This window comes from Oncorhynchus masou, chromosome 21 (genome assembly GCF_036934945.1).
Source record: "Oncorhynchus masou masou isolate Uvic2021 chromosome 21, UVic_Omas_1.1, whole genome shotgun sequence".
Classification (NCBI taxonomy): domain Eukaryota; kingdom Metazoa; phylum Chordata; class Actinopteri; order Salmoniformes; family Salmonidae; genus Oncorhynchus; species Oncorhynchus masou.
Genome location: NC_088232.1, coordinates 50,468,843 through 50,482,563, shown reverse-complemented (window position 1 = coordinate 50,482,563; position 13,721 = coordinate 50,468,843). Strand labels below are relative to the sequence as shown.

At 42.6% G+C, this 13,721-nt stretch overlaps 1 protein-coding gene across 2 annotated transcripts in view; it reads left to right on the top strand.

Annotated features, from left to right (window-relative positions):
• The first annotated feature begins 134 nt into the window (after positions 1-134).
• The window catches only part of LOC135508475 (ena/VASP-like protein), a 62,182-nt gene continuing 48,595 nt past the window's right edge, over positions 135-13,721 (top strand). The window contains exon 1 of one of the 2 annotated variants that reach the window (XM_064928692.1): positions 135-535. In XM_064928692.1, the coding sequence (XP_064784764.1) occupies positions 531-535 (5 nt within the window). In that variant the 5' untranslated portion in view covers positions 135-530. Of the gene's footprint in view, positions 536-8,354; positions 8,888-13,721 lie in introns of those variants that run through there. The other variant, XM_064928691.1, reaches the window with a different exon arrangement.

Sequence of the window (13,721 nt, the reverse complement as noted above, 5' to 3'; positions counted from 1 at the left end):
AGAAAAGGTGTGATATAAATGCAATTTAGGCTTGGTAGACTATTATAAGTGACTTTCTTATATAATTCCATTGTTCTGATAGAGAGCGAGATGATGCAGTTATAGGTGGTCGTCTCAAGCGGGCGGCATTGGACCGGTTGCCTGCTGTGGTCAACTATTTGATAAAATCTCCACCTTGCCAAAACACCACGAATACGGTGGAAATATGGCAACTCGGAGGCTGCTGTCAGCCACAATCCCCTGTCTTCTTGAGACAACCACGACCATCATTTGAACATGGAATTAAGGATGCAAGACAATAAACGGAGTGCAAAGCTTTTGAGAGAGAAAGGGAGAACGTTCGGTTCCTCGCATTGTATTTCAGAATCAGACTAACTGCATTGCCGACAGCCATACATAATTGGTGAACATTGGCGTATGATCTTTTAGTTATATTGAATTAGAACATTCTGCTTTACAAACGGTCTGAGAGGGAAAAACCGGTATATGTCAATTTCTTCATGTCGTCGTCTAATTGAACAGGAGAAAAAATGAGGTAAGCAATTGAGCATGTGTTGGGTTTGCAAAGCCGCGTCATTTGTCAGACCGTTGCCTTTATAATAATGTGGATGTGAATAAATTCACGATCTAGACGAAATATCTAGACGAAATCTAGACGAAATATTATATATGAAAAGGCCTAATCACAGCATGGTATGTTACTTTAATAGAGTAATATCCATGTAATATGCGTGTCCTCGTGTATGCATTATAGAATTTACACAATAGACAAATCAGTTATTTGTGAAAGATCACAGCCACAATAAACCCGTAAAAATGTCAATGGGTAGGGTATTCTACAGAATAATATAGAACTATAGAATCCATGTGTTTTTCCTTCTACTCTATTCTATTAATTATCATTCTGTACACACCTATCCATATCCTTTATTGGATGGCCTGCATTTAATAGCAATGTTGTCATGGAAACAAGACCCCCCCACACACACACAAACACACAAACACACACATATTCCTGTACAGGCCATATACTTAGCCAGTTATTGACTGATCTAGCTGCATCATTATGGGAGATCAGTCAACAACAACAACACGCCTACAGAATAGCAAAGACAAAAGACTGGGAGCTCTGACACACAAATGACAGTTCTCAGCTCACAGTTCTTTCATGGGCGGAGGAGGAATATTGTACGGTTATGGCCTTTGTGTGTTGAAAATGACCAGGCCTAAGTGTCAAATAAATCCTGTGCCCTGCTGGTGAATTGTATTTTGGGACGGTTCTGTTGTTATTTAGCGTCCTATAGGCCTACACTAAGGCCTGAACAACCTACCTGAATACAAAGAACTACAGTAGGGAGTCTCTGCAGATTCTATTTGTGCATTCACTGCCTCAGAGGAGCTGTCAAATCCAAAACAATCATTTGGTAGCTTAGTGGTTAAGAGACTTTAGGCAATAATTGGATGGTTGCTGGTTTGAATACCCAAGCTGACTAGGTGAAAACATCATTTGATTTGTACTTGAGCAAGGCATCGAACCCTAATTGCTCTGGATAAGAATGTCTGCAAAAATTGAAAGGAGTTTTGGGACTTTCTCTGACAGCTAGAATATAGGTGTAGGTCCTTGGTCTATACTCTTTGTTATTAGCTCATCAGCAGAGCGCTGTTTTGGGTGGGAACTATTTGTGGTTGCACATGTGATTGTCTACATGGGGACAGTGTTGCTATATGTCTGTGTATGAGCTGTATGGAGAGTAATGGCTTCATGTTCCCACACCATAATGTGGTACAGGGCTGTATAGAGAGTAATGGCTTCATGTTCCCACACCATAATGTGGTACAGGGCTGTATAGAGAGTAATGGCTTCATGTTCCCATGAAGGCCTAAGGCAAATTTTTCCATTTACCCCAAATTATGAAAGATAGAGAGATACAGATGGAGGATCTTAATTTAACCTATATTGTCACAGCAAAATAATCCTGCAGCAATAGGATTTCAATGTTTAGTCCATAACGTTGATCGCTGATTAGGCTATTAGCTGGCCAAAAGTTGGCTACATGAAAGTGCAATACTCTTAATATAAACGTGTGTTTGTGTGTATTTTCATTAACGTGTGTAAGTGTGGGTTTTCAGTAACGTGTTCGTGTGGGTTTTTAGTAACGTATTAGTGTGGGTTTTCAGTAACGTGTTAGTGTGGGTTTTCAGTAACGTGTTAGTGAGGGTTTTTAGTAACGTATTAGTGTGGGTTTTTAGTAACGTATTAGTGTGGGTTTTTAGTAACGTATTAGTGTGGGTTTTCAGTAACGTGTTCGTGTGGGTTTTCAGTAACGTGTTAGTGAGGGTTTTTAGTAACGTGTTAGTGTGGGTTTTTAGTAACGTATTAGTGTGGGTTTTTAGTAACGTATTAGTGTGGGTTTTCAGTAACGTATTAGTGTGGGTTTTTAGTAACGTGTTCGTGTGGGTTTTCAGTAACGTGTTAGTGAGGGTTTTTAGTAACGCGTTAGTGTGGGTTTTTAAGTAACGTATTAGTGTGGGTTTTTAGTAACGTGTTCGTGTGGGTTTTCAGTAACGTGTTAGTGAGGGTTTTTAGTAACGTGTTAGTGTGGGTTTTTAGTAACGTATTAGTGTGGGTTTTTAGTAACGTATTAGTGTGGGTTTTCAGTAACGTATTAGTGTGGGTTTTCAGTAACGTGTTCGTGTGGGTTTTCAGTAACGTGTTCGTGTGGGTTTTCAGTAACGTGTTAGTGTGGGTTTTTAGTAACGTATTAGTGTGGGTTTTTAGTAACGTATTAGTTTGGGTTTTCAGTAACGTGTTCGTGTGGGTTTTCAGTAACGTGTTCGTGTGGGTTTTCAGTAATGTGTTAGTGTGGGTTTTTAGTAACGTGTTAGTGTGGGTTTTTAGTAACGTATTAGTGTGGGTTTTTAGTAACGTATTAGTGTGGGTTTTCAGTAACGTGTTCGTGTGGGTTTTCAGTAACGTGTTCGTGTGGGTTTTTAGTAACGTGTTAGTGTGGGTTTTTAGTAACGTATTAGTGTGGGTTTTTAGTAACGTATTAGTGTGGGTTTTCAGTAACGTGTTCGTGTGGGTTTTCAGTAACGTGTTAGTGTGGGTTTTTAGTAACGTGTTAGTGTGGGTTTTTAGTAACATGTGTCAGTGTGAGTTTTCAATAATGTGTCTTAGTGTGGGTTTTCAGTAACGTGTGTTTTCAGCAACGTGTTAGTGTGTATTTTTAGTAACGTGTGTTTTCAGCAACGTGTTAGTGTGTATTTTTAGTAACGTGTGCTTTCAGTAACGTGTGTGTCAATGTGGGTTTTCAGTAACGTGTTGTAGTGTGGGTTTTCAGTAACGTGTTGTAGTGTGGGTTTTCAGTAATGCGTGTTTTCAGTAACATGTGTTAGTGCGTGTTTTCAGTAACGTGTTAGTGTGGGTTTTCAGTGAATTTATTTAAATCACAAAGCTCATCTACATGTCCTGTGGTGCAGGAAAATTCTCAGCAACAAAAGACTGATCAAATTAAGATCCTACATCTGTAGCTATATCTTGTATACACACTACACAGAACAGTTTTACACTGTGCCAAGGATATATCCCCATGTCATCAAAATGTGATTAAATCTCGTAGGTATTTTAGTCAAAAGACGACTAAGAGCTCTAACCAGTCTGCAAAGCTGAAGCGTTACAGATTCTGTGACATAAATGTAAAGGAGGGAGTGGAGGCAGCCTCATTAGGGGATCTATTCAAGTCTGTGAAGTGATAGAAAATTAAAGGTAATTTCCAATTGAGCCGACATATGCAGCATTTACCGTGAATGCAGTCTCTGGTAACGATGGAACATTACCTTTAAATTTCAATCATCATGTGAAGCTGCACTTCCGGGATGCGTATTGAACCAAGCCCTTATCTAAAATATGTGAATGTGCGAGTGACCATGTCGCCAAGAAACATTTTTACAAGTTCCCAGCATGCTGTTCACCTGGTCCCAGATCTGCCTTTTACACTGTGCCAAGGATACGTCCCCATGTCATCAAAATCTGCTTGAGTGTAACGTCACTGAAACAAGGTTTTTACAGTTTATACATGCTTGACAAGTTGATGTGTTTCATATCACACCATAGTATACACTGACCAGGTGAATACAGGCTATGATCCCTTATTAAAGTCACTTGTTAAATCCACTTCAATCAGTGTAGATGAAGGGGAGGAGACAGGTTAAAGAAGGATTGGTAAGCCTTGAGACAATGGAGACATGGATTGTGTGCGTTCAGAGGATGAATGGGCAAGACAAGAGATTTAAGTGCCTTTGAATGGAGTATAGTAATAGGTGTCGGGCGCACCGGTTTTAGTCTGTCAAGAAAAGCATTTCACACTCAACAGTTTCCCGTGTGTATCAAGAATGGTCCACCACCCAATGGACGTCCAGCCAACTTGAGGTGGCAGAACATCAGATTTTTTACTTTGTCAGCTCGGGGATTCGATCAAGCAACCTTTTGGTTACAGGCCCAACGCTTTAACCACTAGGCTACCTGCTGGGATGATCGTTTGTGTGTCCTATATCTTGCTCTTAGAAGCACTCTGTGTGTCCTGTAGCCTGTGTCTGGCTGTTCTCTCAGTCAGGAAGCGAAAGGGAGTGCTAAAGGGAAGCCTTAAATCATCAGATGACTGGGTGGTGGTAAGGTGACTGGGAACCGGGGAACAGATTCAATTCAATTATTTATTCAGCCTCACTGCTTCGATTGCAGCCACTGCAATCCCACAACTTCCCTATGCAGGGCTATTTATAGCTTTAGCGTAAGTGTTTTTTCTCATCGCTATGATTCATCTGTATTCTCCCTGCCAGCCGTACTCAGTCATTGCATAGGGAGAAGTCTCATGGGAAACGTAAGCACGACGCAGTGACTCATCCACTGGAAGAAAAGGTAGAATACGCGTTTTTTCTACAGGTTTCTCAGATCTGTGGTGGTTTGTGTGATACAGCTCAACGAGCTCTAAGCGCTATCATATTCATCACATTCTACTAAGATGTCCTCTGCAGTTTAGTCATGAAGAGACAGTCTGCTTCTTGTACGCTCACTACGAAACCAGACCAACCAACCATGTAGTATCAAATGACTAAATCTCAGCTCTAGAAAAGAAAAGGAATCCTTGTTTGGCATGTTCTTTGCAGTCTTGTGTGTATGTGTGTGTATATACACTGAGTATAGAAAACATTAGGAACACCTTTCATAATATTGAGTTGCACCTCCCCCATTTTCCCCCCAGAACAGCCTCCATCCGTTGGGGCATGGACTCTACAAGGTGTTGAAAGCTTGGTACAGAGATACTGGCCCGTGTTGACTCCAATGCTTACCACAGCTGTGTCAAGTTGGCTGGATGTCCTTTGGGTGGTGGACCATTCTTGACACACAGGAAACTGTTGAACGTGAAAAACCCAGCAGCGTTGCAGTTCTTGACACAAACCAGTGCGCCTGGCACCTACCACCATACCCCTTTCAAAGTAACTTAAATATTTTGTCTTGCTAATTCACCCTCTGAATGGCACACACACAATCAAATTCAATCAAATGTATTTATAACGCCCCTTTTACATCAGCCAATGTCACAAAGTTCTGTACAGAAAGAGAGCAAGGAAGAGAATTAGAGAGAGCATACTTAAATTCACACAGGATACCGGATAAGACAGGAGAAATACTCCAGATATAACAGACTGACCCTAGTCGCCGACACATAAACTACTGCAGCATAAATACTGGAGGCTGAGACAGGAGGGGTCAGGAGACACTGTGGCCCCATCCATCGATACCCCCAGACAGGGCCAAACAGGAAGGATATAACCCCACCCACTTTGCCAAAGCACAGCCCCCACACCACTAGAGGGATATCTTCAACCACCAACTTATTATCCTGAGACAAGGCCGAGTATAGCCCACGAAGATCTCCCCCACTGCACAAACCCTAAGGGGGCGCCAACCCGGACAGGATTCAAAGCACTTCATGGCTAAAGGCGTGAGTGCTACGGGTCGGGGTCATTTAGCCAGGTTACCTTAGTGTTCTTGGGCACAGGCACTATGGTGGTCTGCTGAAAACATGTTGGTATTACAGATTTGTACAGGGAGAGATTGAAAATGTCAGTGAAGACACTTGCCCGTTGGTCAGCGTTGGTCAGCGCATGCTCGCAGTATACGTCCTGGTAATCCTATTTTGTTGCCTCACAACCTGGAATGAAAATAGATTTTTTGGGGGGGGGTTGTAATATTTGATTTACGTGACTTCTGAAGGTAATTGGTTGGGGGGGGGGGTTGTAATATTTGATTTACGTGACTTCTGAAGGTAATTGGTTGGGGGGTTGTAATATTTGATTTACGTGACTTCTGAAGGTAATTGGTTGGGGGGTTGTAATATTTGATTTACGTGACTTCTGAAGGTAATTGGTTGGGGGGTTGTAATATTTGATTTACGTGACTTCTGAAGGTAATTGGTTGGGGGGGGGTTGTAATATTTGATTTACGTGACTTCTGAAGGTAATTGGTTGGGGGGGTTGTAATATTTGATTTACGTGACTTCTGAAGGTAATTGGTTGGGGGGTTGTAATATTTGATTTACGTGACTTCTGAAGGTAATTGGTTGGGGGGGTTGTAATATTTGATTTACGTGACTTCTGAAGGTAATTGGTTGGGGGGTTGTAATATTTGATTTACGTGACTTCTGAAGGTAATTGGTTGGGGGGTTGTAATATTTGATTTACGTGACTTCTGAAGGTAATTGGTTGGGGGGGGTTGTAATATTTGATTTACGTGACTTCTGAAGGTAATTGGTTGGGGGGGGGTTGTAATATTTGATTTACGTGACTTCTGAAGGTAATTGGTTGGGGGGGGGTTGTAATATTTGATTTACGTGACTTCTGAAGGTAATTGGTTGGGGGGGGGTTGTAATATTTGATTTACGTGACTTCTGAAGGTAATTGGTTGCACCAGACCTTATTTAGAGGCTTCCTAGTAAAAGGGGGTGGATACATATGCACGCACCACTTTTCCTTTTTTTTATTATTCTTTGAAACAAGTTACTTTTTTAATTTCACTTCACCGGTTAGGGCTATTTTGTGTCCATTACATGAAATAAAAAATAAAAATACATTTAAATTACAGGTTGTAATGCAACAAAATAGGAAAAACACCAAGGGGGATGAATACCTTTGCAAGGCACAGTATTGAAGAAGCCAATTACTGATGTGTACTCCTCAATGCCATCAGAGGAATTCTGGAACATATTCCAGTCTGTGCTAGCAAAACAGTCCTGTAGCTTAGCAGCTGCTCCATCTGACCACTTTTTAATCGATCGAGTCACTGGTGCTTCCTGCCTTAATTTTTGCTTGTAAGCAGGAATCAGCAGGATGGAATTATGGTCAGATTTGCCAAGTAGAGGGCGAGGGAGAGCTTTGTATGCGTCTCTGTGTGTGGAGTATAGGTGGTCCAGCGTTCTTTTTCTTCTGGTTGCACATTTAACATTCTGATATTTGGTAAGACGGATTTAAGATTCCCTGCATTACAGTCCCCAGGTACTAGGAGCGCCGCCTCTGGGTGAGCATTTTCTTGTTTGCTTATGGCGGAATACAGCTCATTCAATGCTGTCTTAGTGCCAGTCTCTGACTGTGGTGGTATGTAAACAGCTACAAAGAGTACATATGAAAACTCTCTAGGTAGATAGCGTGATCTACAGCTTATCATGAGAAACTCTACCTCGGGCGAGCAATAGCTCTTGACTTCCTTAGATATCGTGCACCAGCTGTTATTTACAAAAATACATAGTACGCCGCCCCTTGTCTTACCAGACGCCGCTGTTCTATCCTGCCGGTACATCATATAACCAGCCAGCTGTATGTTGATATTGTCGTTGTTCAGCCACGACTCCGTGAAGCATAAGATGTTACAGTTTTTAATATCCTGTTGGTGGTTTTATCTTACGCGTAACTCGTCGATTTTATTCTCCAACGATTGCACGTTTGCTAACAGAATGGAGGGAAGTGGTGGCTCATTCGTTCGCCTACAAATTCTCAGAAGGCAGCCCGACCTTCGCCCCCCTTTCTCTCCACCTCCTCTTCACGCAGATCACGGAGATCGGGGCCTGTTCCCCAGGAAGCACTATGTCCTTCACATCGGACTCGTCAGAGTCATGAAAGGAAAAAAAGGATTTTGCCAGTCCGTGGTGAGTATTCTCAGTCCTGATGTCTAGAAGTTATTTTCGGTCATGAGAGACGGTAGCGGCAACATTATGTACAGAATAAGTTTTAAAAAAATAAGTTACAAACAATGCAAAAAATGAACAAAAAAACACAATCGGCTGGAGGCACGTAGCATGTTTGCCATCTTCTCTGGCGCCATCTCTCTCTCTCTCTCTCTCTCTCTTGACAATGACTTTAGGAGTTGGTTATACAGCACAAACAGATCTGTGATCAGGCTATCATGCTGTGGTTATTCACTGATTACAGGGATCATGTGGCTCTTTCAGTAAATCCAATGGGCGAGACTACTCGGAGGCAGATAGGCTATACAGCCCTCCAATCCTCCGAGTGGATGTGAGTATGGGGCAAGGTGACTGCTGGTGTGATCACTCCTTCCATCTCTCTTTCACTCACTCTCTAAGCTGTCTGTGCTCTTCTTCCTTCACATCAGTTCTGGTGAATGTGGATTATTGTGCTTCTAGAATGAGGGTTTATTTGAGCCTCCTCTGAGGAAGATAGAAGATGAGGTGTGAAGTTCCGCAGATCTCTCCTCTCTGACTGATGCTTGCCGTTCCGTGTAACCTTCCCCGCCTTTCGTCTTGTGCAAGACTATCTACTTCTACCTCTTCCATTGAAACCATCTGCCAACCATGTATTCCTTTGACGATTTCGGGTAAGGATAATGCCTTTCTCACTGTGTTGCTTTTGTCTTGTCCATTTGCCTCAGAATGTTCTGTTGATACAGTAGTATACTGTATGTTCAGGATAGTTGAGAAATGGTATTGGTAGATAGTTCTTTGATACAACAGATGTTGCCGTTGTTGGGAATTTGACTATTCAGGTGTGAAGTGTATAAATCAGAGATGTGATTGGACAATGATGATAAGACAATAATATAGTCAGGATTAGGACTCCTACTACCAGCAGGCTGGGTGGATCTCTAGCTACATGGACTGAGGAGATTACAGAGACTGGGACCAGGGTTGGGGTCAATTCCATTTCAATTCTGTAAATTCAGGAACTAAACTGAAATTCCACTTTCCAAAATGTTCTAATCAAGGAATAGTAGTAGTTTGTGAGGACTGGATTTTTAGGGTTGTGTTCATTAAGTGCCAAATGGAAGAAAACTGAGTTAATAAACAGGGAGTGAAAACCTGGACTTTTCTTTTTATGTTTTATGCTACGGTGTGTCCTAATGAACACAACCCAGGTGATGTTGTCACGCCCTGACCGTAGAGAGCCCTTGGTTCTCTATGGTGTTGTAGGTCAGGGCGTGACTAGGGGAGTGTTCTTGTTTTTCTATTTCTATGTTGGTGTTCTTGGTATGGTTCCCAATTAGAGGCAGCTGATTATCGTTGTCTCTAATTTGGGGATCATACTTAAGTTCTCCATTGTTCCCACCTGGGTTGTGGGATATTGTTTGTGTTATTGTGCACCACGGCTTTGACTGTTCGTTCTTGTTTCTTGTTTTGTTGAAGTTTCCAGGTTAATAAAGATGTGGAACTCAACGCACACTGCGCCTTGGTCCGTCTTTAATCACGACCGTGACAGATGTAGTCAGTATGAAGGAAGAATCACCTGAGGAAGCTCTGTGACATTGCTGGAATGGGGAATTTAGCTGTTTAATGACTCTCTAGCTTAGGGCCAATACCAGAATTCACTCACAGGACTGTGGACAAATGCTTTCTGTTAGTGTGTAGGGCATACAACTGACTGTATGCGCAATGATGACATAACTCATCTTTGGAGGGAGTGAGAGCTTTAGGAACATTGTCACTTGACAAACAAAATGCATTTACCCCCAAACTGAAAACAGTTGGAGACCACTCAACCATTTAATTTTGTAATAACAAGCTTATAATATACTTATGAGCTTGTGAAAATATAATTTAATAAAAGTCCTTATAGAATGACAAAGCATATGGTTTCTACTCAGCTCAGGATTCTGTTTATCTTGACAGCCATTTTCCTGTCTGCATTCTGGAGGCACAACAGCGCCTGGCGTCCTTGGGGAGCTTTGCTGTTGCTGAACCTGCATTTATTGGCTTTAAAACTACCTCAGCCTCTCTCTTCCATTTCTCTTTCAAACCCTCACTCAACCTGCCCTCTCTCTAACCCTCTCCCTCTGTCTAACCCTCTCCCTCTCTCTAACCCCCCCCCTCTCTGTCTCCCTCTAACCCTCACTCCACCTGCCCTCTCTCAAACCCCCCCTCTCTCTTCCTCTCTCTAACCCTCTCTAGCTCCCTCTCTAACTCTCTCTCTCTACATCTGCTATCCTCCTTACCTTTCAGTTAATGACTGACCATTAACATCAAACAGAAATTGTGCTAGCTACCGTAACTCCCCGGTGAGAGTGCTTCCTCAGACCCATAACTAGCCAGTTGCTACAGTACCAAAATTACTGCATTTCCCTTTAAGAATAAGGATTAGTGACAGATAGGGACCTGCCTGTACAGAGGGCTTGGGCTGTAGGTGGGGGGAGGGGCTGTAGCCATGTGTCTACTACTTACTTACCCCTTTCGTCGCCTTGGCGACCACAGACCACGTCATTACTGCAATTCCTTTTGTCTTGGAAGACTTGTAGTCTACTGAGATCATTCATCCATCTTTGATGTGTCTTGCTCCGATGTTTGATACCAACAGCATCTTTTCCACAGAGGCTCCATGTTAGTTAGTGAGCACCGTGGATCTGTGTTGAAGTCCAGCTGGGTTTTTGGATTCCTGGAGTGACAGACAATGACAGTAATTCAGCTTGACAACGGCATAATGCAGCCTTGTGTGTCCCAAAGCTCTGTCCACCAATCCTAACTGAGGAGGACTTGTTTAACCAATCCTAACAGAGGAGGACTTGTTTAACCAATCCTAACTGAGGAGGATTTGTTTAACCAATCCTAACAGAGGAGGACTTGTTTAACCAATCCTAACTGAGGAGGACTTGTTTAACCAATCCTAACTGAGGAGGACTTGTTTAACCAATCCTAACAGAGGAGGACTTGTTTAACCAATCCTAACTGAGGAGGACTTGTTTAACCAATCCTAACTGAGGAGGACTTGTTTAACCAATCCTAACTGAGGAGGACTTGTTTAACCACTCCTAACTGAGGAGGACTTGTTTAACCAATCCTAACAGAGGAGGACTTGTTTAACCAATCCTAACAGAGGAGGACTTGTTTAACCAATCCTAACAGAGGAGGACTTGTTTAACCACTCCTAACTGAGGAGGACTTGTTTAACCAATTGAAAACAGCGAATAAACCCATAGTGGTGCTCTTGCCTCAGTGATTCCGTGTCAACCAATCAGAATGTAGTGTACTATAACTATCATAATGAGTATATCATACTGTAACTATCATAATGAGTATAGCGTGTGTGTGTGTGTGTGTGTGTGTGTGTGTGTGTGTGTGTGTGTGTGTGTGTGTGTGTGTGTGTGTGTGTGTGTGTGTGTGTGTGTGTGTGTGTGTGTGTGTGTGTGTGTGTGTGTGTGTGTGTGTGTGTGTGTGTGTGTGTACGTAGCCTCATGACTGACTTGAGTGCCAGAGACAGATCAACTATATGTTTTTGACCTTATTCAGACGGATCCCTTCCACAAGTTGACAAGAGCAAACACTCATGACCATCCAGAGCCACTGCTGGAGGACACAGCACAGGGCATCCCAATCAATACGCTCTATAAGGACAGGCCCCACATGTGCGGTCATGGCAGCAGCTGGCTGCTGGCTGGTTTAAGGTAGGGGCTGTAGTAGACAGTAAGGTGGGGAAAGGGTGGGGATTGAGGGAGAGAGGGGCGTGCACCCACCCCCTGCCATAATCAGCAGGAATTATGGAATCAGCTAGGACCCTGTGTGTGTGTGTGTGTGTGTGTGTGTGTGTGTGTGTGTGTGTGTGTGTGTGTGTGTGTGTGTGTGTGTGTGTGTGTGTGTGTGTGTGCGTGCGTGCGTGCGTGCGTGCGTGCGTGCGTGCGTGCGTGCGTGCGCGCGCGCGCGCGCGTGTGTGTTAGGTCTCCACCCTGTCACAGCTGGAGCTTGGGGTGGGATATGGGCTAATCTCCCAGGGTCAAACAGCAAGACAACAGCAGAACAATAGCAGAACAACAGCAAGACAACAGCAGAACAACAACAGCAGAACCATAACAGGACAAATGCAGAACAACAGCAGAACAACAGCAGGACAACAACAGAACAACAGCAGGACAACAACAGAACAACAGTGTTCTACAACAGGCCTTTCAGTATCACTCATCTCTTTGTTTCTGGATCTGTGTCTACTCTGCACTCAGACTAGTGGGATTTTATAATCAACTGTCAAGTTGTAGCCTGGTGGGTTTGTATAATCTACTGTCAAATTGTAGCCTGGTGTGGTGGGTTTGTATAATCTTTTGAGGTCATAGTAAGAGGATGATAAAAGATCTGAGCTGTAGACTTCCATTTCAGAGCTCCGTATGTCGTACTGGAATGAAACACACCCAGTAGTGTGAGACTGAGACCATTTTGTAAATAGAAGTGTTTTTTTTTCTCCATCAATATGGATATCCACCACCTCTATGCACAATGCTTCAACAGGCCTCAGAGTGTCAGCGATCCTGGATACTTCTACAACAACTACTCAGCCAGGTTGGTTGTACATTCATTTGTTAACACTTCATAATAAAACTTTAATGAATACGCATAAATTAATGTTTTCTAAACAGTTCACAATGCCATTTCATAAGAATTAATATGAATTTAAACACATGTATAAATCAAATCAAATGAGCAATTATAATGGCTTATTCATTAAATGCATAATGAAGTGTAACCCATTTAGTTTACTGTGGCCAATTGGCAACTGTTAGGGAGGTTAATGAGAGTGAGTTAGTTATTCAATGCAAAAAGAATGAACTGTATAAACCTTTAATGTTAATTTGCACAGTAGCTTCTATTGCGGTGTGTTCCAACTCCAGTCCTTGAGTACCTACAACAGTAAACATTTTCGTTGTTGCCCTGGACAAAAACTCCTCATTATTAAAAAGGTGTACACATTGGATGGACCAGGGTTGGACCAGGGTTGGACAGGGTTGGACCAGGGTTGGACCAGGGTTGGACCAGGGTTGGACCAGGGTTGGGAAACACTGTTCTAATGCATACAGCAGGAAATCCCCTAGTAAATTAAGCCTAAATAATCTGAATTCATTTAGAATATTCTTGTTATTTAGTGAAAGGCATATTTGCACTGTCATTTTATTTTATTTTATTTTTTTTACCTTTATTTAACCAGGCAAGTCAGTTAAGAACAAATTCTTATTTTCAATGACGGCCTGGGAACAGTGGGTTAACTGCCTGTTCAGTGGCAAAACGACAGATTTGTACCTTGTCAGCTCGGGGGTTTGAACTTACAACCTTGCGGTTACTAGTCCAACGCTCTAACCACTAGGCTACCCTAGTAGTTGGAGTGCTGACAGTCTGCATATGAGTGGTTTTTCAGAAATATAGAACCTTTCTATGTTGTCCTACTGAGTCCTCCCAGTGCCT